General features: G+C 51.8%; 1 protein-coding gene across 9 annotated transcripts in view; it reads right to left on the bottom strand.

Annotated features, from left to right (window-relative positions):
- The window catches only part of MVB12B (multivesicular body subunit 12B), a 70063-nt gene extending 46059 nt beyond the window's left edge, over positions 1 to 24004 (bottom strand). For 2 of the 9 annotated variants that reach the window (XM_040531166.1, XM_040531168.1), the window contains exons 1-7: positions 22804 to 24004; positions 17318 to 17436; positions 16142 to 16264; positions 9875 to 9982; positions 6357 to 6453; positions 3288 to 3417; positions 2889 to 3008 (exon numbers count right to left, since the gene is read on the bottom strand). In XM_040531166.1, coding sequence (XP_040387100.1) covers positions 2889 to 3008; positions 3288 to 3417; positions 6357 to 6453; positions 9875 to 9982; positions 16142 to 16264; positions 17318 to 17436; positions 22804 to 23389 — 1283 coding nt within the window. In that variant the 5' untranslated portion in view covers positions 23390 to 24004. Of the gene's footprint in view, positions 1 to 2888; positions 3009 to 3287; positions 3418 to 6356; positions 6454 to 9874; positions 9983 to 16141; positions 16265 to 17317; positions 21260 to 21356; positions 22147 to 22427; positions 22567 to 22803 lie in introns of those variants that run through there. The other 7 variants (XM_040531165.1, XM_040531169.1, XM_040531174.1 and 4 more) reach the window with 7 other exon arrangements.
- Positions 24005 to 24709: the final 705 nt, after the last annotated feature.

Below are 24709 nucleotides of genomic sequence, written 5' to 3'. Positions count from 1 at the left end.
TGTCACAGGTTGATAACATCCATGCAAAAAGTTAAGTGCAATTATGTCTGTCACTGTAAAACACACTTCAGCAGCACTGACTGACATCTTGCTTGCAGCTGACAAATTGTGAGAGGACCGTTTGAATGACGGCAGTAGAGGCTCCTGCAGCACCACGGGAAGGGATGTGAACTGTACTCACACACCAAAAAAGCCACATGGGCTCACAGCGCTGCAACTGCAACAGGAGCCATCGCGTAGGCAGCTGCAGAGCAAAGAGGCTTGGGGTTGGTGCCACATGCATTTGCAGAAGCGAAGGACTTGCTCATAAAAGGCTCAAAGTGGACTTGTGATGAAGAGGAGAACATGTCATTAAAACCCTCCTCTGGCTTATTCCCAGACAGAGCTTGAGCCAGTGAGGAGCTAAGCCCTAAAACACCGCTCTAATGCTTGCAACATGTTCTTCCAAGTCCCCAACACGTGCACTGGCAGTCAGTGATAGGCTGGATGAAACAAAAGTACGCAGAAGAACAAATGAATTACCTGTTATTAGCACCTCTTCTTTTGGGGGAGGCTTACCTACTTGCTCCCCAAAGTGATGTCACAACGTAGCACTAGCATCAATTTTTACTGGAGAGCGCATGCCCCAAACGCAGACACGCTGAGGGAAGTTACTCTAAATTCTCACTGGTGACTCAAGTCAACAGAAGCAGCTCTTTAGCAGCAGCCTTCTAGCATGGGAAACTAAAAATGCATTTCTCCAGGCTGCCATTAGTGCCAAGAAGCCATTGCAAAATTTGGAGAGAAAAAACAGTAAAGCAGCTTGATGCCCTGCACAACGGCACGGTTGTGTTCCACAGTACAGCGTGCAGTTCTCACTGGGATGCGTGACGGCTGCAGTTAGAGACCATTAAGCCAGATGCCTGTAGTATTAAACACCAAGGAGAAGAAATGGCTAGAAAATAACATATGCAGTCCAGCAAGAATATCAAACAAAGCTTCCCCTTGTGCAGTTCTGATTGCGAGCCATAACCCCACGACACAGCAGAGGAAGCAGCATTGCTGACGCACAGCGAGCTGGGGAGGTCAAACTTCTGACACACAACAAAACTCTGATGTGCCGCCATCCATTGCCACCAGGAACTTGTACCACGGGTCAGAGGAGGGAACATGGCTGACACAGAAATAAAGACCTCTCACAGCAAGAAGTTCTTCCCTGCAGAAAGGTTTGCTGTGCAGCTCACTGGTATGGTTTACTTCTTTAGTTTATATCCAGTGTTAACAATTATCCCGAAGCACCCAAGCACACCATCTTAATTTAAAACTGCTTATAATGCTAGCCAGCAACTGAATAGCTTAAATACCTGACCAACCTAACAGCTGGATCTCCACAGAGCTCTGTTCTGCACTGCTCACCAGTTTTGTCCTAGCACTTGCAGTAGCAGAGCTACTCACTGCAGTTCCTGTCAAAATATATCCACACAGAATAAAATGGCAAACTGGCTACCATTGTATTCTCCTATCTCTACGGTGATGTAAAAATAAGAGGTTACTTGTGACTACAATCTTCCACAAACATTAAACTTGAGTAACATCACATTGCTGATAGAGTATTAGAAAAGGCTTTTCAAGTAGCATGTCTTTCCCGTAATAATGAAATATTTGCAGGATGCACCTTTATATATATTTCTATTTCTTAAAAAATATATTGGATAATAAATAATCAGAGTAAAAAACAGACATGAAAGATGCTTTGAAAGATCAGGCGGGTGGTGTAAAAGTTACCTGTAAATCATGCACCGGGCACGAGAGTGGAGCTGGCTACAGACAGGTGGTTTTTACTAGGAGGCATTAATGTAACATTCAATTATTCCACTGCATGCTGGCTGTTTTAACTCAGCCAAATTAGAATACATTTTATATTGACTATTTTGACATTTGCTTTATTTGGCAAGTAAAACAAAACTGATCCAATTTCCCTGCAGCCATTGTAAACCATAAACTGTACAACAAGAGGTTATAAAATATATAAGCCTTGTAAACACTTCTTTTCAGACTGTCGCTGATGCTCTGAGCTCTAATTTTGGCCCTGTTCCCAACAGCTCTGAAGCTGTTCTACAGCCTTCCCTGCTTGGCCATAAAGTGACCCTTCCACACTTAGTGATTAAGGACTGCCATCGATATTCTCTTGCTATGATAATTTTTCTCTTTATTTTGGAAATATGCCCAAGCAGGAATTTCTTGCAGACAGAAAATGAAGATCTGCTCTCTAATAATCATGACATCTCTTTCCCTTATCTTGCCTACCCTTTGCCAGCATTCAACTTATGACCTACTCCTGACACTCACGGTACAATGAGCAGTCTGCTCTGCATACTCAATGTCAGCTGCAAGACTAGAGCATAGTGGTCTAAGAAAAAAAAAAAAGGGGGCAGCACTTCAAACCGTAAGTGGACTGATTTTGGAGAACGAGCAAAACTCGTCTTCCTCTGCACTAGGGACTGTATGAACAGTTCTCCCTTTCTTTGGTCAAGGAGCGGGAAACCAGCTTGGCTACTATGGCTCTCACCCGTTCTCCAGGGTAACCCACGTGTACTGGGAAGCTACAAAAATTTTACACAGTACAAAACAAAGAAAAGGTATAGCTTTCTGGCTGTTTCCACTCCTATGGAGGCTTTTTTTTTTCCTTCCTTCTGACTTCTTTAATCATATGGCTTTATGCAACGACAATCACAGAACTTCCAATTAGGCAAACACTTGAAAGAATGACTCATTCCCTCACTATCAAATCAGACTACATAATCATTTGAACTAAGGTGTGCCTTTAGTCTTGACTCCACCATGCAGGTGCTTTGCAACAATATGCCACGCTGCATCAAGCAGAAGATGCTGGAAAGCAGAAAACTCACCTCGGCAGGTTAGGAGCTGGTGTTGAAGACGGTACTTGGGCAGGAGTAGCAGGTTGTGAAGACTCATGGTTGCGGGGAACTCTGCCCATCCGGTACCAAATGCCCATGTTGTTCAACTCCCTGTGTAGTTGACACAAAAGACATTAACGCTATAAGCACATGCTGCACACATACACAATTAGCAAACAGATAAATTTCACGAACACCTTGGATAGCAAGAAATAGTGGAAAAAAGGGTTAGTTACTTCCCATATCAAACTCAGTAACATTTGTATTTATGTAAATATTTTCAACGACGAGCTTTGTCTCTTATAAACAACTACTTACCAATTACAGGAAAAGAAGATGCTTGGCACAATTACAAATATGGAAGCAGCTTCTAGAGTGAGGGGTACTTACCCTATGAATGTGTACTGAGGAGGGGCTTGCTTAGATCTACTCAGGATTCGGATATCACAGATTGCTGCCTCTGTAGAATCTCGAGGGATGAATTTAATGCACAGCCTCTTCTTTCTGAAAGCTACTTCTTCTGTAAAAACAAAACAAAACAAAAACAGAAGTTGTTTTTTTATGCAAGACAAGGGTATAAATATTGTTTATTGTCTCTCCAGATATTTGGCAGATAATTACGGCAGGAAGCAGAGCCAAAGAACATATATGTCAGAAAACCAGACAGTGCGGTGCCATTCAACGACTGAAGAAGTTTTCTATGAGCTCTCTGTACACTGTGCAGGAATTGTTATTAGGCACTGTGATAAACCAGTACTCCCTACTTCCCTTTGTAGGGAAGACAAGACATCACGTATGCCACAGCACACTGCACTACAGAACAGAAGTGGCAGGTGATTTTCCCACTTCCATATACTTCTCATATTCACTTCCTCTTTCCAAAGCAGCATTTGACTCACTGGCCTGGATACCCAAGTATTTCTTCTACAAGCTCTGCCTCTAGGAACATACCTGGAAGCTGCTGACACAAGTGGACAGTTTGTTCTGAGAAGTGCTTCCAAACAGCCAAAGCAGGCAGAAAAACACTGTCACACAGAGCGGCTAACAGGGAGATTTGAAGAGGTGACTTCTACTAAGTGCTAACAGCCTCTTCTGACTCCATCAGCAAGCACTGAAGCGATACTCCCACTACATCTGCCCTGGTGTCTTTGCAGGGTTAAAAACAGGTTTTAAAAGCAGAATTGCTAGGATCCCCGGCGGGGTAACTGGGCTGTGCTGACCCGTGTTCAAAGGGCAGGTGAATCTCCTGCATGGTCCTTTCTTGCTGTGCATCACAGAGAAATTTCACTTGTTTCCATGTTACTCATTGTAAAAAACTAGAGCCCACAATTAAGACTTATCCGTATAATGAGTTCATGGATAAGCCTACTATCTGTCTGCATGCAGGTACAAACTATGTTCAGTTATGGGTCAGTTGCAGAATAATGTGGTACTGGCACACAGATACAGATTTGCTCCACCTCCCCCTAAAAATCTGTGGGACTCTCAACGTGAGCGGGGTGAGGGTTCCATTTGTGAATGCAGACAACTGAAAGACACGACAGAAGCTTTTACTGATAAAGTGAAAAATCAAAAGTGCAGACACTGAATGAAAGTCTGAAAGCAACCAACAGGTATAAACAAGCACTTGGAGAAGAATAAAAACCCTCCAGTTTAATATGAGTAAGTATTCTCCAGTTTAAAAATACGCCCTCACTTGAACAGCTGGTAAGCAGTCCTGTCTCTGTAGGCTCCTGCTGTTTCGTAATCTTTACCTTGGAGAAAGCAATTCATCCTGGCCTTTGAAGCCTGCTGTCAGACCAGCACCAACAAATGTACAGGCAGTGTGAGGTGTGTCACAATACGGCATCTGTGCATGCAACTTCGGATTAACAGTGATGCTTTTTAGAGATATTAACTACCTACATCCCTGAACTCTAATCCTTCTGCTTTGGTAAACTAGAGCTTTTGACATACCTAAAACAGATTTAAGGAGTCCAGGGTTTAAGGCTTCCACATCTGAAAATTTTGTCGAGAACCACTAAAGAATGCTATATTTAATGTATTTATTACAAGTCATGCATCATTAGAGAAGAACATAGAAACATGTATAGCCAAAAAAATTGGCTTTAAACAAAATTAGTGCCTCTTACTCGACTTTCACAATATGTATAAAGCTGAGTACACTATTTGCTTTTGTCTTTGGTCTCTTTCACGCTTGGATAGAGTCTGCAGTCTGTAGCAAACTTGGTTTAAGAGCTGGATCCATTAATTACTCATGCTTAACCACAGTTAATTTTAAGTAAACATATTATATACAGACAATCGAAATGTGTTCGGTCGTGCTAATGGAGACAGGGATATGCACCACTTCATTAATACAGACAGTGCCACCGCTTTAAAGATTGTATGGGTTGCAATTCAATGCATTTTGAATTAATTACAAAGTCCCTTCTCACCTCTCTACCCAGACTTCTACAAAAGCTACACCAACAGCTGACAACTGTCCAGTTCTCCCACGGGTGCGGATCTCCCATGTCACACGTGCTAAGGAATTCTCCAGGAAAAGGGGACGACCCGTGGGCTCAGCAACAGGCTGCAGAGCCTTTCGCTTCTAGGTTACAGGTTCAAATCAGAACCAGGTCACTAGTGACTGAAAAATGATCCTCACCTGCTGCAGATCTGGATGAATTACCCCCTGCAAAGCAGGTCCATATACCTCCTTTCTGTTCATAACCAGCCTGGATTTCTTTACCGGCAGGAACTGGTACCAGCCAGCCTACGCTCCTGTGTGGTAACCGTGCCCTCAGCACCAGCACCCGGTGCTCCACAGCCCTCCCAGACAGCTCCCACGGGGCTGGCCCCAGGCTGCTTTGCACCACGAGCCAAGAGCACTTGATGCCTGCTGCAGGCTGGGCTGTTGTGACCAGACATGGCTCCAGCTGCTGCTGCCACAAGTCTCAGGGGATCAGAAGACCCTGTTCACGAGCAGTTTGCTTAAATGCTGCAGGAAGGCCACTTCTGCCTTGCAGAAATGAGGACAGTATTTCCCCTGGATGCCACACTTGTAGCTTCTCTCAGCAAGCTCAAACACATATCCTCAGCACCACCTGCCAAGAGCTGGGCTTTTGTTTGTTTGCAACAGGTGGTGAGAAGTCATGTGTGCGTGAGCACAGCCCCATGTGCACCCACTTTCCTTTTCGTACCTGTCTGTGCACATCCCCCATCACAGCAGCTCTGTTCCCCTGAGGCCCAGTTCGCCCTTGCAAAAAGGGAGAATAAACTATTCCTTCCCGCTTGAGCGGGCGAGCTGGTGGCAGCCAGGCAGCAGTATTAACAAGCCTGGAGAGCACGGGAAGAGCTACCCCTAAAGATGCCCCCCAGAGCAGCACTCGGAGCATCCCGCTGCCCGGGACACAGCCCTGCACCACCCGGCAGCACCACCAAGACGCGGCACTGCAGGAACCGACACCAACTTACGCGTATCAACGGTCTCCTGGATGGGGATGAAGCCCACAGGTAAAGTGTCCTTTATGTCAATGAGCTTCATATCAACCAAGACGTTGCCTAAATGACTCTTTGAAGAGAGAAAAGAAACAGTCAACTATTACAACGTGATCCAGTTCAAACCCAGCTTTTATCCCCTTCTGAATCCCAAGATGCCTTGTCATTGTATCTGACCACTGAAAAGCAGGCGAGGAGGTACCACGCCAACACCCGGAACTGTCCTTCCCGCAGAAACTACACAGTGACTGAATATGAAATACCAGCCAGCTTTTGGCATTCACAGATTCAGCCATCTCATCCGCAGCTGTACTTCTGGATCCTCGGAAGAGGAACCCAACTCTTCCTTTTTGAAAACACGGCGGCTCAGGGTATCACCTCCACCACCCCTCCCACTACACAGGTGACGTTACTCCTCACGCTGCAAGAGCAACTCGACACTTCTGCGACAGCAACGGCAGAAAGCATTACGGGAAGATGATTCTTGCAGGCACAGCCAGAGTTATTACATGCATTAGCTAATTAGTACTGAACAGACACAGTTCTAGCTCCAAGCTCAGGCGTGCTTCAGAAGAGCAGGCCATTTGGACTGAAGAGCTTCGTTTAGAGTCCATATGAATTCTGAACTGACGCCTTGCCCTGTTAATCAAGGCTTGAAGAGCTAAAAACACAATTCAGAACGACAGCCTCCACGATTGTTTAGAGACCAGATTTTCTTTGCAGTTCTCATTAAAGCCAACATTGCTCCCAGTAATCTGCATTCACGTGTTGAAGAAAAAGCCCTACACTTCAGATACTACACAGCCTTTACAAACAGAAACGCAACACAGAAAAATTAAAATTTCATCCTAAGCCATCACACTTGCCAGAATGTTTCACTGTTACCTGTTTCTAGGTACCTCCCTGATAGGTATTTTTTGTCTGGCAGACAAACTATTTCATTCATCTGGTTATTATTCTGAGCTATCTTAAAACATATTTGAATTTGTAGCCTTTGAACTAAGGGGAGATCAGGCCAGAGTTGATTTTGAGGTTTTGCATTTCACAGTCAGCTCCTTGCACCCAGGCCTGCAGCCCTGACCACCAGCACACACGCATGGCTTGTGTCCCCAGCTCACACAAAGCAACTGAGGCTGAACAGCCCCTGGCTGCCTCCATCCCTCTATCTGTGAGATGCACCATTCCAGGTCTCCTAGACGTGACATTTAAATACCAAAAACATCCTTACAATTTGTCAAATATTTTAAGCTGTTGAGAATGATTGTTCTGATAAAGGGACACTGCAGGCTGTCTCCATTATAAACCAGGTAACTGCTGCATTTACTCTGCTAACATGTTCTTCAGGACGAGTAGTTCCCACTGCTCTGTAAAAAACAAACAACCAAAAAAAAATAAAACCAAACACCCCCGTGCATTAAAACCTGCAGCCCAAAGAGCAGCAACACACGAAGGTCCAGGTGAGCCAGTGCTCTGCTAAGTGGGGACCCCAGGTTGGGTGCAGCCCATCGCAGCCCTGCATGGCTGGGGCAGACCGAGGAGATGGAAAGCTCTGCTGGGCTGCTCTGGGACAAAGGTGCTGCTCTGCACCAGGAAAAAAAAGCTGCTCATCTGCCCCTTCCTCCTCCCAGGCCACACAACCTGCATTTCCAACCTTCCTGCAGACAGAGGACCAGGAGTGCTGGTCAGCTGTGTGCTCCTTGGGGGCTGGCAGGCTGGCTGCACCACCTACCGATCATCTCTGCCTCACAGAGAGGCCCCAAGCACACACAAAACCTTTAATGAGAACTGCAAAGAAAATCTGGTCTCTAAACAATCGTGGAGGCTGTCGTTCTGAATTGTGTTTTTAGCTCTTCAAGCCTTGATTCAAGGCATCAGTTCAGAATTCATATGGACTCTAAACGAAGCTCTTCAGTCCCAATGGCCTGCTCTTCTGGAAAAAGCCTTAAGCAGCGTGAGCTGCACCTTCTGCTGAGTTTGGATAGAGGAGTGTCCTCAGGAGAGGACCCACTCACGGGTGTGAGCGGGCTGACGGACCTCAGGAAATCCAGCGCCCGAGAAGAGAGGGATCTCCCTGCCACCCATCGGGGCTCGGCAGCGGCGAGCCGCAGGAGCGCGGTCCCACCACAGCTCGGCCCGCGGCTGCTGCCCGGGAGCCCAGCAACACCCACCTGGCACGGGCTGCGAGACAACCCCTGCGTGGGACACAGCAGCTTGCGCTGCTCCTCGCACATGCGTCTGCTGCACAGCTGAGACCCCCCTCTCGATCCCCCCCCCCCTTTAATTCACTCCTCATAAATATGAGGAACATATTCCCATGCCATGCAGAGCAGATGATTCATGCCAAAGCCCAACAGGCACTGACTGGGGGGATTTACACTGTCTCCAGTAGCCAGTAGTTGCTACTATCCCATAATTATTTCTGACAACCTTGCATTTAAGGTAGCCGCAGATAAACTTAATACCCAAATGATCACAAATCTTTCTGTTTAGTATCCTCCCTACCTATTCTGGCGCTACTATTCCTGCTGCTGCAGGTACTAAAGGATAAAAAACACAGCTACCGTCCATCCACCTGAGGAATCAGTATTTCCCATAGCTCTGGAGCTTTATTTTTATCTGGAGAAAGTGCATGGAATAAAGGGCAAATGCTGGAAATGCGCAGGCCCTTGTTTTTCCTGTCAAGAGCTGCGATCAGCCCCCAAAGTCACAGCTACTTTTCTGCTCCCATTGTTGGTATAAACACAAAATGGTATCTCCATACCCTTGACAATTGTGTCACTGTGAATATCCAGAACACCAAGAAAAGCAGAATTACCCACTAGATGGAGCGCATTCATTGTAGAATTAAATAGCTCCTCCAGAAAAGAAGTCTTCACACTACCCTCGACTGAAAAATTAAATGAACACAGCAGAAGGCGTCAGGCTCTCACTGCACATGGTCTCCTCCCTTCCACAGGGGACGTGGGCAGACATAAGCTCATTTCTGATCACTGGCAGTTGTTTAATAGCCATATTAGAAGATCACAAATATAGGGTAGTATAAGCACGATGTAGCCAAATTTTCAAGAATGAACACAAAAAATAAGGAAAGAAAAGGTAATCCTGCAAGAAGACAGGTGTGATACCCCTGGATTCAGAAACTAACATTTCCGTTGTCAACATTATCTGCAGCATTTGCTTCTCTGTGTAATTAGAGCTAGAAATTCAACAGGATTTGGAGCATGCAGCATGCATTGCTAGTGTAAGGGGGGGTGCTGAAATGTAAACGTTCACTCTTCTGCTGTTTTTGTTACAGATTTCGCCAGTGATTTCCCTCCATGAAGAACATAAACAAAACACAAATATCTGGCCGTTGCAGTTTGCCTCCTTAGTCACCAAAACACAGTTAAATGCCTGCTTGAATTATAACTGGCTCAATAAAATGAATCATCTTATGGGTAAGAACATACCAGGCACAGATGCAAATCATGCAGACAGTCAGCAAATGGACTTACATTTTCTTTTGAAAATGATCTTGTGAAGCACAGGTATCGTGTGACCTTGGATTTAAATAAGCCATCTTTCCAGAGGTCAGCATCCAAGCCATCTGCTGTTTGTGCAACCTGGAAAGAAGAGACAGAGGGAGAGAGGAGACGTGAGACAAGATAAAGTTAATATATGTGCAGGACTACTTCTTCAGACCTCTTCTAATTAACAGCAGCCCGAACTCTCACAGCATCTCATTAGTTTCTTCACAAGGTGCAGTGCAAAGAACTTCCAAAAGGAGGTATAAAAAAGTTCTAAAAATGCTGCCACTTGGGAGTCCATTGATTAAAGATGCTCTGACAAAAGCTATTCTGATGAGGAAACAGCAACTTTGGCTGCAATCTCCAAACAATAGTTTGGAAAAGTCAGCATACCGAGGCATTCGTTACCGCCACACGTGCAGGGGCACACTGCAAGCTGTAAGGGGGGGTCCATCCCAACAAAGCACAAGGTCCGTCTGCAAAGCGATGGCCCCAGGGCTGACCAGGAGCCACAGCCACTTCTCCTGACGAGACAAAGGCTGTAACAAGAAGTACTCCCACAAAGATCTTTAAGCCTTTCCTTGTGATTTCACACATGATTTAAACTGGATTAAAATGTCACTTCACAGGAGTGGTGGCGCTACAACAGTTACAACAGAGAGGCACATCAAAGCCCTTGTGCCAGTCATCCCACCGCAGGACTGGGGCTGCCGTACCAGAGCACCTGCATTTCGCTCCCTCGGGAAGATGAAAAACTTGGGTATGCCTTTTTCATACCTCAATTTCCCTTCCTCTTATGAAGGCTTTGCCCTGCACACACAGCAGAGCTCTGGAGCAGACCCATCGCTAGAGAACAGCCCCTGTTCTCGCTGCACAAGAGCGTACACCTGCTGCCTTCCAGGACCCTGACCCACACCTCCCTCCTTCCTAGGCCTGCCAGCCCGGAGCTTCCCAGGGCACCAGACCTCCAAGGAAAGCAGACCTAATTGCATTCATTGCCTTCAAGCCCACTCCCAGACGTTGCTTCTCCCCACGATAAACTGGAAGCGAGCTTGCAAGCCTTTATCAACAGAAAACATCTGACCGCAGGATCCCTAAGAAATTAACCCATACAATAGCTGACTCTGCGAACTGCTTCACAGCATGACACCAGTTTACCCGCCAACAGCTTCCACACATTCTCTGTGGAGGTACAGACGTTTCCAGGACTCCCTGAAGGAGGTAACAAGAGCAAGCCTCGGGTCACAGCACGACCTGGCTGCAGATGGGACCGTGCCAGCTCCCCCGCTGGCAGCGGGGACAGGGCAGGTGAACCAAAGGCCACGGCCCGCACCTCACTGTCTCAGCTTGCTCTCGCCACCAGCACACCAGCAAGGCTAGCACGGGAGCAAGCACTGCTTGGCCTTCTTCTGAGCTGTCAGGAGAGGCTTCAGGAGTTAATAACGCTTACACGCCTATCGCTAAGGAACATCCATAACGCCATTATGCCTTAAAGAGAGAAAGCGATGAGCAGGCAAAACAGGGCCAGGAAAGTAAACTCCAAGGAAAATAATCTGTTAACTACCAAAAATTGGGTATCACTGCAAAAGCCGAGAGTTACTTGTCACTCTGAGAGAAACACGTGATGAATGCTTCCAACAAGCCGCCTTGAAGAGTTACGCTGCACACGCTCAGCTTCAAGGACCACCTCACGAGACCCAAGCTCAGCAAACTGCCTAATCTCAGTGCCACCCTCACAGAGAAGAAATTGAGGAAACTTGGCCTGCAGGCCAAAAGCTGCTTCTAACAGCCCCTACTGCGTTGAGTAAGACTTTGGCCACACAGCAGTCTGACAACAAAGCAGCTGACATTAGTTGGTACTGCCTGCACCCACGTTTTGTCAAGCAGAGGCTCTGTGCAGAGTGCAGGAAGCAAGCTGTGTGCTGACAAAACCCTCCGGTTATCCCAAGTGCAGGAGAGAAGAGCGTATGCATTGTCTGATCAGCAAAAGCAGCAAAGTGGATTGGCTCTTTGCATTTTGGCAACTGCTGTCTACAAGCCCCTGCTCACCTCTTCCTCTTGCATAGCAGATGTAGCTTTTGTGGCCGGGCTTCCACAAAGAAGCACACGGCATATTCTGAAATAGTAGAATTTTTAAAACAGCATTTTTTTTATTTTTGTTAATTACTCCTTGAATTCAACTATTTCTTAAGGTGCTAGTTAGAAATACTTAAAATCCACATGCATTCCCCTCCCCCAAGAGTAAGTCAGTCCTGATGAAAACACATTCAGAAAACAGACTGATTACATAAAAAACCACTGACATATAGGGACACGCTGCTTGAATTCCAAACAGTTTGAGGGACTACAACCAAATTGAATTACTTTGTTAACAATATCATTCAAGTTCTACCGTTCATTTTCTCCTCTATTAGGCAGTTTTTCCTTTGTTCCCACATTAAAGATGCTCAAACCTCAACAGGTAACAACAAACCCAGTCTGAAGCTGTAAAGGCACCTCTACACCGGTTGCTGTCCAATTCAGCTTTGCATTTTAAACCCTTTAAGTTTTAGGAATTCTGTATGACTTACGACAACAGGTGACTTTTGAGATGGCAGTATAACACCTCAGTTGACACCACCTCCTTCACAGCTAGCTGCCCCAGAGACACCTGATTCTGCCAGCTGAAAGGCAGGAAGTCTCCGGCACGGGCGTGCACAAGCTGGCACCTCTGCCTTCCCAGAGGAGTGAGAGCCTGGCAGTGCTATGCCCTGACTCAGCATTGAAAAAATCCTCAAAAAGTAATAACGAACAAAAAAAAAACACACCGCAAACCCTTTTAGGCCACTACCCTGCAATTCTAAGTCCTCAAATTTCAAAGCGGTTGAAGCTAGCTTCCCAGGGAGTCACCAAGCACAGCACTCCACTCATCTTTGGAAAGGTGCAGTGGCTCTCTCCCTGCAGCCCTACTCCTGCCTCCCACAGGGAAGGCATCCCTGCAGAGCTGGGGCTCGAGCCCCTGGGCTCCCCTGGCACCTCCTTGCCCAGCCAAACCGCTGCCCACTACCAGTGCAGCGCGCACCCCTCACCACTCCTCCCGCACAGCGCTTAGGGCGATGCAAGCAGCAAAACAGAAAGCAGCCGGGGCTAAGACCTCACCAGCTCCCCATGGGCACGCCAAGCAAAGCCACGCCTGCTGCTGCTGAAATGCAACACTTGCAGGCTCCATCCCCAGCGATTAATCCTGAACGCTGTGGCTCCGCACCATCCTGCTGAAGCCTCTTTCCAAGCCTGGAGAACGTAAGCATGCATTAACTTGTCAGAAGACTCACGGGGAAAGAAAACAGAGTGATATAAACAGGAAACGTCTTACATCATCTGCTAGGCTCCTGCAGGCAAGGAGGATCCCCACCACCCCTGGAAGCAGAACCGTGCCTGAGCTGCGTGAGGGCAACGTGCCCACGTGGAGTAACGCGAGAGGGAAAGGGATGTGGAGAGACCGCGGCAGGCCTGTCCCAGCAGGACGGGTGCTGAGCAACCCCAGCCCACGTCTTCCCTGCTTCGGTAAAGTGCAAGGAACATGCAGGATGGCGGAGATGGTGCCCAACACCCTGGGCACACTTCTGTCCTGGCCTTACCGAGGGAGAAGTGGGAGTGGTACCCCCAGATCTGGGCTGGCTCCGGTGTGGCTGCGCCAAACTTCTTCCCACCCCCTTGTCTGCAACGACCACCAAAAGCGGGAGGGAATCCCGGCATTCACACACTCCAGAGACACGACTGCGAAGCGTAGGCCCAGGCTCTTCCAGTTCACAGCCCGTGCCCTGCTGTAAGGGGCTGTCTGGGCCCAGAGGTCCAGGAGGGGTACGAACAGAGAACAAGAGAGCAGAGGGGGCGGGGACGGGCTCCAGAGGGAAGTGGAACGTGGAGCTGAACAGCCAGGTGCCTGCCCGCCTGGCAACAGCGCCTTCCCACCCCACAAGAGAAGGTCGTTCTCCTCAGAGCTGAAGACGTTCCTTGGACGTAGAGGAGCAGCACGCGGCAGGGAAGGCGTCTCCCAGCCCGCTCCTGCAGCCGCGCAGCGACCTGCAGCCGGCACGCTGCTACTGGCAGCCCTGGGCCAGCTCTTTTGGCAAACAGGCACGCTGAACCGCCTGCCCCTTGGCAGGGGCTGCCCCCACTCCTGCCCCGGCACAGCAGCCCCAGAGCAACCCACAGCGCCCAGCTGGCCGCGAGCCTGCGGCGAGAGGCAGCAGCGCGGGAACCACACCTCCCTCCTGGCCCCAGACCTCCACCCATCTCTCCTCCCTTTCCTCCCCACCTCTGGGCTCAGTCTTGCCAGTTTGGGCAGATTTTCAGGAATCTACATTCAGACACATTCCGTGTGTGTTGGCAAAATCCGGTCTTTGGTGCTTCAGCTATTAAAAGATCTGGAGGAACAGGGCCTGGTACTGCTCCAGTCCACATGTTGCCCGCGTCTCACAACTTGCTACAGCCCTCGCCCTCTGCGTTCAGAAGGATGCTTCTGCATGCTCGGTTCTGTGCCTTGAGATGCTATAGGCTGGGCTCCAGCGCGGTCGTGGGGAAGCGGTGCCCCCACACACCAGGTGCAGCTGACTCGTGCAGAGGAGCCCCTTCCCAGACATCCAGGCAAGAGGAGCACAGCCCCGCGTTCGCCTGTCCCACGGGTCTGGGCACAAGGACGTCTCGTGACCCCTGGAGCGGCCACACCACAGCAGGTGCTGCGCAGTGGAAGGCCACTGACGGCAGTTCCGGGGGCCCAGCACAGCCCCCAGGCACAGAGCCACGCTGCCGCTTTGCCATGCGCGCAGCTGAAGGAGGAAACGTGCGGAAGCCACGCATCAGGTAAAGCAACCGCAGCCAGCAGACACCACCTCTGCCCACAGCAGGGACCACTGGCCCCGGGTCAAAAGAGCTCCTTGTAAACGCAAAGCAAAACAGAAAAATCAGAGGAAAGGCAGCCTCCGCTCTGTGCCCCCTAGGAGAGAGCAACCCACATTCACAAGCATTATTACAACACCACTGTAATTGGATTAAGCCACAGGAAGAATCTTTTATCTTGTTTAGTTTAAACTGTGCTAGTGCTAAAGTTCCCTATTAAACCTCAGACAGGCTATCTGGGGTGAGCACACTCTCTGCCCAGTCATTTAGGCAGAATGCAATTCTGTTATCACAACTCTCACATTGTCCCATGCTCCTTTATCAGGGCAAGCAGCTAATTACACAGCCTGGCTCACACAGGTAATCAGCACTCAGAAAAATGCAGTAAATGCAAAAACCCCTCCAGGTCTCTCAGGAGCCTTGTCTCACACACACACACCCCGCCCCTTATTTCAGCCTGATCCATTTTCTTCCTTCTCACACTGTACAGGGCATACTGTACAGTGATCCAGCGATCATACATGATCCAGAGCTGTAAACGCGTGAGCAAAGCCGCAGTCCATGGGTTTCCGCTCTCAATTACACAAGCTGTGTGACACTGAAAACCCAAGGTGTGACGTAGAGCAGCTGGAGCAGGATACACAAGAAGGGACCACAGGGCAAGCCTTCCCATGCAGTACTCTGCAACGTCAGTATTTCATGATGTTCCACTGTTTGGGACACTCATTTTATAGGCAAAAACCAATCATGTTGGTGGCTATACAGCAACTAATCCAGGGAACAAGCAGCCGTTAAACTGTGACCTCCATCCACCCATTCACATATTCATCTCTACTGTATCCAGCTGCCTTTTCCTGCTGCCCAGCCTCCTGCCAAAGCTTAATTTAGAGGTTTGCATTCTGTCCATCAAAATTGCCCTTGCAATTTCAGCTGGTTGTGAAGCTATTTGCTTCCCAATCTGGAGCTTCTCATCATTATTGTGCAGTGCTGATATGTGGGATTAAACAGCTGATGTGGGATCCATTTATTCAGAGATGTAATTTGTGCGATGCTTAGGAATCCTTCAGGATGAACGTTACTAGGATCAGTAAATTTGCTTGCCACAGTGGCCAGCTGCTTCTGAAAACCTCTCCTCCAGGTAATTACGCTCTTCTTGGAGCACAGATGAAGTGGCATGACTGCACCCACAAACCTCCGCTGAGCAAATGCACTGCTAAGTACCTTGGGCTGAGAGGTGGGCAGCTGGTTACCAAATTACTTCTTAAAACACGTCTGATGGCAAGCCCTCTCTGGAAGAGACGCCGTTCCCAGCAAAGCAAAGCCTCATTAATGAGGAACCAAAGCATTAGCAACAGCAGCTGAAATAGCTCTACTTACTACATCATAACCTGTCGGTGCACGGTTCCGGGACGCAACCACACCAACGCCCGTGATGGGATCCATCGGCAAGTCAGGCAACGCATCGGAGAGGTCTCGCACTTCAGGCATCATGGACTGATCCTGAAAGAAAGGCACAGAATTAAAGGGCTGCTGGGCAGCGCACCTCAGAGGAACAGAGAGCACCGAGAGCCTGCGTGCGTGCATGCCACAGTGCTTGTGCTGAAACACCACAGACTGCCAAGTTAAACACAGGATTAGGCCAGACACACCTTCTGCACCTTCATTTGTTTTTGATAAGAAGGTACATTTGTGCAATGCCCAACAGGTTTGGAATTTGGGCCAGCAGCCTCTTCTGAGATTAATTTCACTGTTTCCAGGATATTTAGTATGGGCTGGTCTCCATCTACCAGTGATGGGAAAACCCAAGTTCATCCCTTCCCTCCCAGATAAAGAGCAAATTTCGTCCCCCAGTCAGGCTGGTTGAAGTAGCTCTGCCATTTTAAGCAGCAAGAAATCTGCTGGTAATGGGTGCGTTACGAGGTTCCCCATCCAACGCAGGCATTGGGCACGGTGAGGGTTCCCCTGCGAGGCTTCAGTCTCACCGCACGCCCCTGAATGAGACCGCTTTCATGTAGCAGCACAGATGTATCTGGCACCATATGCAAAACTCTGCTTGCTGCAGGGAACTGAGCGCCAGGGGAACGCAGAGGAAGCAACACAGGATGGTCTGATGCAAAGCAGACAGAGGCCTGAGCATCTTCCAGGAACAAGGGAGAAGGGCACCGAATACTTCGGGGGAAAGAGAGACACGAAGAGGGAGAGAAGCGGGTGAAACCAACCCATTTGGAGAGATGCTGCTACTGGAAGCAGGGGGAGAGGACAAGAGCGCTGCCAAAATAGCTCACCGAGGAGGAGGAGGAAAGGTGCCGCTGCCTCAGCACGTGGTCTCCTGCAGAGGCCGGCACCTAGAGCCGGAGCTCTCTGGCTCTCGGGAAGGACTGCCCCAGGACACCGCCCCCCATGCGCCTGCAGACAGAAGGGCAGCGCCGCGTGTGAAGGAGCACCGCCGCCGAGCAGCCAGACAAGCTGAGAACCAGAGCTACCTCATTCGGTTCCCTCCTAAGAGCAATGAAACCCAGCGCTTCTAGGCCGCGAAGATGGCTAGTTACTTACTGCTTCTAGAAAAGGCAGAGGTGAGTGCTGGCGCCAGTAGGACCTGGGTTTACACTTCACAATGCCCAGTCTGAACAAACATCGTGCTGCAGGCAACAAAAAAAGAGCAAGTCTGGGCCCTGTATAAACGACAATGCCACACAAACAAGCAGACTGCCTGAAGTGTCCAAAACAATGGAAACAAGTGCTCAAAATGACAAAAATACCATTGCCAACGAACCAAATCGAGGACAGAGCTTTGCTTCAGCACCTGGTAAGCATCCAGCACACACACAGCCAGCTGAAGCAGGCCCACTTTCTTACCCACACGATTTAAGCTTCCAAAGCACAACTAGAAGGGCACCCTGAACCCTACCTGCTCGCCCCCTTCCCTTCACCACAGCCTCCACGTCGTCAGGGTCAGCAGGGAACACAGGGCTCTGCGCAGCTAACAATGCCACCGGGTGCTGCTCAAAGCCAGCCCTGCTGCACGCCCGCTCTGCGCCCACAAGCTCCTCAAAATACCTCGCAAATAATGCGGAAACAATTGCCTAAAATGTGCAGAACTGAGCAAACATAACGTGACTTTAATAAAGAACTTGCAATCTGTTCTTCATACGAATGCATGTTTTCTGAAACTTTTCCAAGCCACTCTCAATAATTTGATGACTTGCTATTACACGCCGGGAGGAGCTGGGAGACGACGGATGCCGATACCAGCTTCTGTTAGACCGCCTGGAGCTGCAATTCAGGTAAGCGACGGTATTCCCCAATGCACCAAAGAACGGCACGCAACAGATTTCAGCACTACGGCAGCTGTGTGGAGGACGGAGGATGGGGAGGGCTCGGCAGAGGCGCAGCACGCACCCCACCCCGCCCAGGCCAAAGCTGCCCTCGGCGCAGGGAAGAAAGGCAGCTCTGTCGCAGAGCCTCTCGCGGCCGGACGCACGGCACGGCAGGGGGAGGGGAGAGGAAACCGCATCAATCCGCACTTTGTCAGGGCTCACACAAAGCCCCTGCACGGCGGAAGCGGCGGAGGCCACGCACGGAGGCGCGGGGCTTCCTGCCGGGGCACAGGCGGAAGGCGCGGCGAGGCGCAGGAGGGGCGGCAGCGGGCGCAGCAGCGCAGGCACGGCCCTCGTACGGCCACCGGGGGTCCGTAGGTGGTACCAAGGATGCATCTGGAACAGATACGGAGCGGCAGAAACCAGCCTGTGCACCCAGACAAACGTTTTTCTGAGCTCTACACAGGTCAAAGAGGAGTTTCTGGCTGGGCAATCATACCGACGATTAGCTGCAACTCACTTCTCCCTCAGGGTGCTTGCTGCAAGTTTGGTTTCTTTTCTAGCACGCCTTTGAACTTAGAAATAATAGAAAAACCAAACGGTGACAGAACAGATTACATCAAGGAGAAGGATTCTATGAATACTCCTATCAGACAGCTTGTTATTTTAACAAAGTTCTCTTTAAACAACGTAAGCTTGACCCATACGCCTGCCTAGCGTCGTGGTGGCTGAGAACTCAAAGCAGCTGACCAGGGAACAGCCCGGCACATCCCACGCTCCGCTCTGCTCGCCGAGCTCTCTGAGGGCCTCTGCTGCTCCTCCTGCCGCACGGCTGTTCTGGGAACAGCCCGGAACAATTACAAGAACATTCTTCCCATTAGCTGGGAGCATGCTCCTTGGAGGTTGTTCTCAGCTGCAGGGCCACATCCAGCTCCCGGCACCAAGGGGAAGCCGGACACGAGCCCCGGGACAGGATGTAGCGCCAGCCCCGCTGGGACCGCTCAGACAAAGCCAGCGGGGAGAGGCCGTGCCTGCGCCGAAGACGCCCTGCCCCGCACAGCTGCACGCACCCTGCTGGCACCGGTCCCGCACGCAGGGCAGAGCGGGGCGCCCGCAGGACGAGGCATCGAGGACGCGCAGCTTTCGGCTGCAGCGCTGCCAGCTTCGCTCTGAACGCCTCCGGCAGCCTCGAGCCAGCTGCGCCTGGGGCAAAGGGGGCAGGAGGCGTGGGGTCCTGGGCAGCCTGATCCCGCTCGCGCGGCCCCAGCCCGGGCCGGCCCCCAGAGGCGCCTCCGCAGGCACGCGGCGCTGGCTGGGGTCGGCCGCTGCCCCCAGCAGCTGCTGGGGAAGCCCTGCGCCGGCCGGCAGGGCGGAAGATGGACCGGCACCCTGAGAGGCAGGTACAGGGGTACACGCTCTGCGCCCTGCCGGGCCCGCGGGAACACCACCCACGCTCTCGGCCAGCTCTGCGTAGGGATTCAGACTGCTGCAGGTCAGCAGTGCCGCGTCTTCCTTGTGGCGGCCCGAGAGCGCGGGAAGATTCCCCCTCCGGAGCGGCAGGCGGGAATATCGGAAACTGACTTTCCTGGAACAAACGCCAGCAAAACCAGCCCAGCCCACCAGCGAAGCAAGCGCTCCTGCTTCAACCCACCCCAGCAGCGGTCGCTCTGCAGGCAGCAGGGACCGGGCAGGCTCCGCGCAGAGCGGCTAACCGGGTGTCCGCAAGTCTCCGTGCCGGGAAGCTCTCAGCCCGTGGAGCAGAGGCCTCGTAGGCAAGGCAGAGGAAGCGGCCTTCCGTCCGGCCCTACCGCCTCCCAGCCCGCAGGGCAAACACAGGCAGGGCGCGGAGAGCAGAGGGGGTGCAGACAGCAGGCAGCAGCACTGCCAGGAACCCTCACGGGCACGATGCAGCCCGAGCTGCGGTTTGATCCGCCGCCACACGACGCCCAGGGCCGGGCCCACCCGCTGCCGAGCCCCAGCTCGCCCCGCAGGGCCCTCGCCTGCCCGCGGCGGGCAGCACCCAGCGCTCCCCAGCAGCTCAGCGCGCCTCGGCTGCCCGGGCCTCCCACCGCGGGGAGCCGCTGCAGCCCCCGGCAGGCTGCACGGGCACATACATCGCCCCTTCCCCCGGCACCTGGAGCCCCCGAGATTGTCTGCTTCCATCCTTTCTGCATTCTCTCACCAGCGTTCTTCCTAGCTCATCTCTCATTTTATTAGTTTATCCTAGGCAAACTTTTCTACTGGCTTCACTGTCCATTTAGAGCGTTACACTAAGGCGACCTGACCACACGCACTGCTGAGCTTTGGCTGGGAGACACACGTAACAAAGGAACACGGTTTTAGAAACAAACGCATTATTTTGAGCTTGTAGAGCGCTCTCCCCTCTTGGCGTTCCTTTTCAACAAGTGAGGCAAGTTTGGGAGCAGGTGGCAGGTGAACAGATCACGCCTGGGGACGTATCTGCCATAGAAACTCCATGCTGCCAGCAAAGCAGGCCAAGTCCTGAAGTTAAACAGCAGAGGACTTGGAGATAGAATGGTCTTACTGGTTCTTCCTTCAGGTGCAAGCCCTGCACTGTGACACTATCTGGCTTTTCCCACAGAGCAGAAAACCATGAGCAAAGGCAAAACTGAAAAAAAACCTATCAACTACCCAAGCTCCTGCACTCTGCAGGAAATAATCCTATCAAACCAGAGCAGACACGCTGCTGAGACATCATCCACGTGCTCTGGTTATCGCTGCATCATCTCGTCAAGGAGGCGGGTACAGGCGGCACAGCACTGACTGCTCGGAGGTTACCCTGGCGTTCCCCTCCGCACGCCTGGTCCTCCCACCAGGGCTGCCAATCCCCGGGAACAGGACGCAGCCCCTGCTGGCCTGCTATTTCTGCTCCTGAAGCACAACTGCTTGAGTCAGAAAAGAAACAGGAGACCGTGGCAGGACATGCAGCTGGGACCCCCAAAGCCTCGGTCACAAGCAGACAGCACCTCAGCATCAGCTCTCACCAAACGAAGGCACGTCCGGGAGCGTCCCCACACCGACCGCCCACCCTCCAGCCGGCCGCCCCACCTCGGCTGGTGACCGACCTCAATGGAAACAGGAACTTCGGCCCGGAGCGAGCAAAACCCAGGTCTCCAATTGCTTCACAGCAGGTGGGCAGTCATTTGCGAGGAGTGTCCTATTTCAAACCAAAATAGATTTCCATACACAGATGACCTTCTACCGGGGCAACAAAATTTAAATGACATTCAGTTCAGTTACTTCTGTCTCGGTACCTGTGCGGACAAGTCCCCGGCAGCTACAGTGCCTTAAAGCTTGGGACTCACTTAGAGAAGTGTGCACTGCAGAACCAGAACATTTTGTATTTATTTTCATACCTCCAGAAGCTCAAACGAAGCCCTCATCCCAGTATGCTGGGAGAATGTAATAGCTAAAGCAGAGAATTACAGGGACACTGAACCGCACTGCTAACCTGCCATGGGACATGACAGGCTGCACCAAGGTTTGCGTTTGCACACTCTCACTGGTTTTAAAATAAACACAGGATGGGTAAATGTAGATTTTAATGTGACCAGCTGAACACCTTCTGAAGCCCAGCTCTCCCATTTCAGCTGAGGACCCAGCTGGTGTTATAATGACCGGTCCGTGAGCATCGCAACTCAGAGAAAGCAAATACTAAAGCTCCGTGGATCTTTGAGAATCCTTCCAGAAACCACAGTGAAAACTCCTAAGCACTGGCAATGTAAGAAGTGAGCAAATAAAACTTGGGCAGCTCGGTGTCCCCTTTCTGGCTCGTTCAGTAAAGACAAACAGCTCGTGTTCATCGCTTCCAGCTAAGCACAAACCTCTGAGAACGGGTGAGGGAGAAAAAAGAGCAATCAAGCAAATCCACACCACAAACACCTGCAGCAACAGACCGAAAGAAACGCAGTACTGGGAGTATTTTCCCCAACCAGTCACGTAACGCTCGCAGCGAGCTCTTTGCTAGGCCGGGGCACGAGGACTCGGTCAGACCCCGCGACCGCCGAGCCCCCGGCAGCCCGGCCCGGCCGCACGCGGTGCCCCCCCCAGCTCCGGGACAACGCCGCCGCCGCCCCGCGCCCGCCGGCCCCGCGCGGGGAGCGAACCCCGGGGGCGGGCACCCGGCCCCGGGGACACCCGGGGGCTTCGCGGCGGGCCCGGCCCCACGCGCGGAGGGGCTGGGGGGCCGCGGGAGGGGACGGCCGGGCCCCGCCGCGCCGGGCCCCGCGGGAGCTCGCGGGGCCGGGGCCGGGCCCGGAGCGCGGCGGCCTGGCCGTGCCGAGGGGCCGGGCGCGGCGGGGCCCGGCGGGCCCGGGGACACTTAACTGTTGCCCGCGCGGCGGGCGTTGGGTCGCGGCTCCCCCGGCGCAGGCAGAAGCAGCTCCTCATCGCCCGGCGGGGCGGCGCGGGGCGGCCCGGCGGGAGGAGCGGCGGGGGGGAGCGGCCTGCGCGCCCGGGCGGAGCGGCGCGGGGCGGGGAGCGGCGGGCAGGCCGCGGCTCGGCGCCGCGCGGGGCCTCGCCCGGCGGGGCTGGGGGCCCGAGCCCGGCCTGCGGAGCGGCGGGGCCGCAGCACGGCGCAGCTCGGCCGCGCCCCGCTCCCCGCCGCCGCGCACGCCCAGGCCCCGGCCCCCGCCCCCGCGCCCCCCGGCCCTAGCCCCGGCCGCCGCGGCCCCCGGCCCGGGGGAGCCGCCCCGCACTCACCGGCGCGGCCATGCGGCCCTCCTCCCGCACCGGCCCGACGCGAGACCGGCAGCGGAGGCAAACCCGAGCCCGGCTCGCCGCGCTCGCCGCCACACCCACGCCGGGGGCGCGCAGGAAGCCCCGCGGGGGGACGGGGACGGGGTCCCGCGGGGAGCGCCCCCGGCCCCGGGGGCTGCCCTCGAGCGGTGCCCCCGGCGCACTGACGGGGAAACACGGGGCGCCCGGCCCGAGGGAAGCAGGGGGGCAGCTCCGCGAGCCCCGCGGGGCAAAAACCGAAACTTTGGAAAGCGAACGCTGCCTCTGTGGAGTTGTACTTCGGCAGAAACCTCTGAGTAGTTTCTCCCACCGAACCCCGAGGCACGGTCCATGAGCTCTTGGAAGACAGGTGATGTCCAGAGGAAAAAGAACCGGAGAACTGTAGTTCTTTAAGTCCTTGCCCTAAACCGAGCTGCATCTTGGAGAGTGGCAGCAGCTGTTGTAGATCAAAGAGCAAATTGCACCCAGCCGAGCTTGTTCTCTTCTTGAGAGGACGGCTTGCGGTGGTTAGGGGATAAACAGTTCTGGGAGTCTCCTTAACTTCGGTCATACATTTGATTCTACCTCTCACCAAGGCCCAAAAAACAAACTATGCAGATACAGTCCAGAGAATCAAGTGTTTGACAGGGCAGCTGGACGACCAGAAGCCATCAGAGGCCTGCTCACAGCACAGAAGACAGAGGTTCTGTGGCATTCTGGGCATTATCATCACATTCCAGTGACGAAATTGGGAGCACATTTGCTAAATTAGCAGGCAATGCAAATCATAGCATAACCTGGAACAGCAGTGTATCCTGTAGCTATAATCATTTAAACTAATCCTGCAGCCATCCTGCATTCAGTTCTGAGCACCTTACTTCAAGGGAGATCATCAAAAATAACCTGAAGAACAGGAAGATTGATGTAAGGACTGACATCAATAGCCTTTGATGCAAGACTGAAAGAGTTGGAGTTATTAAATGAAAAAAATGGGGTGAAAGATGAAGTAAAAGAGAGGGGGAAACATTAATTTGTAGGTGCATTAAAGAGGAGGGCAATAAACTGTTATGTCCTCTGTGGCTAGATTGAGAAGTGATGTGTATGAATTGCAGTAAGAAAGATTCTGCAAAGGTATGGTGAAAAACTTTACAATGAGACAGTGAAGCACAGCTTGGAGAGTTTTTCCACAGAATCACAGAACTGTAGGGGTTGGAAGGGACCTCCAGAGATCATCGGGTCCAACCCCCCTGCCAAAGCAGGTTCCCTAGAACAGGTTGCCCAGGTAGGCATCCAGACAGGCCTTGAAAATCTCCAGAGAAGGAGACTCCACAACCTTCCTGGGCAGCCTGTTCCAGAAATCAGATCAGTTTTGTCCCTGATCAAGCTGAAAGACCACCTAAAAACAGCTTTCAGACATCACTAGGCATTCCTTTGGGGCAGGCACAGGGCAAGGTGATCCCCCAGGTCTGTTAAAGACTTAAACACCACCTGCTGCCTGTGCAGAGCCACAGTTTCATTTGTCCTAGAAACATGGCACTCCCGTCCTATCTGGCATTTCCCTCCAGTAAAGCATGTTAGATTTGCACTTGCTGAACAGAGGTAATAGCCAGCTATTCTTAACCACAGCTCTATTCCCTCACTGTTCAACCAAGGCATTCTGGCTTCTACCACATGCAGCCCTGATTGCTGGTAGTGGCTTCTGGGTCCGAAGATTAAAATATATAGAGAGAGATAAGGAATACAATGTTTTTTTTTTCCTCCTCTTTCTCTTTATTTGGAGAGTAATTTAGACAGAAGGAAAGATGATGCCTGGTGGAAAAGAGAAATATGTCCCATACATAATATATGCCCCAAATGCCCTATTACAAATACAACAAGATTTCCTGAAGTG

The sequence above is a fragment of the Cygnus olor genome, chromosome 19 (genome assembly GCF_009769625.2).
Source record: "Cygnus olor isolate bCygOlo1 chromosome 19, bCygOlo1.pri.v2, whole genome shotgun sequence".
Lineage (NCBI taxonomy): Eukaryota > Metazoa > Chordata > Aves > Anseriformes > Anatidae > Cygnus > Cygnus olor.
Note: the sequence above shows the minus strand (reverse complement) of the source record. Positions and strands in the feature narration are given on the sequence as shown.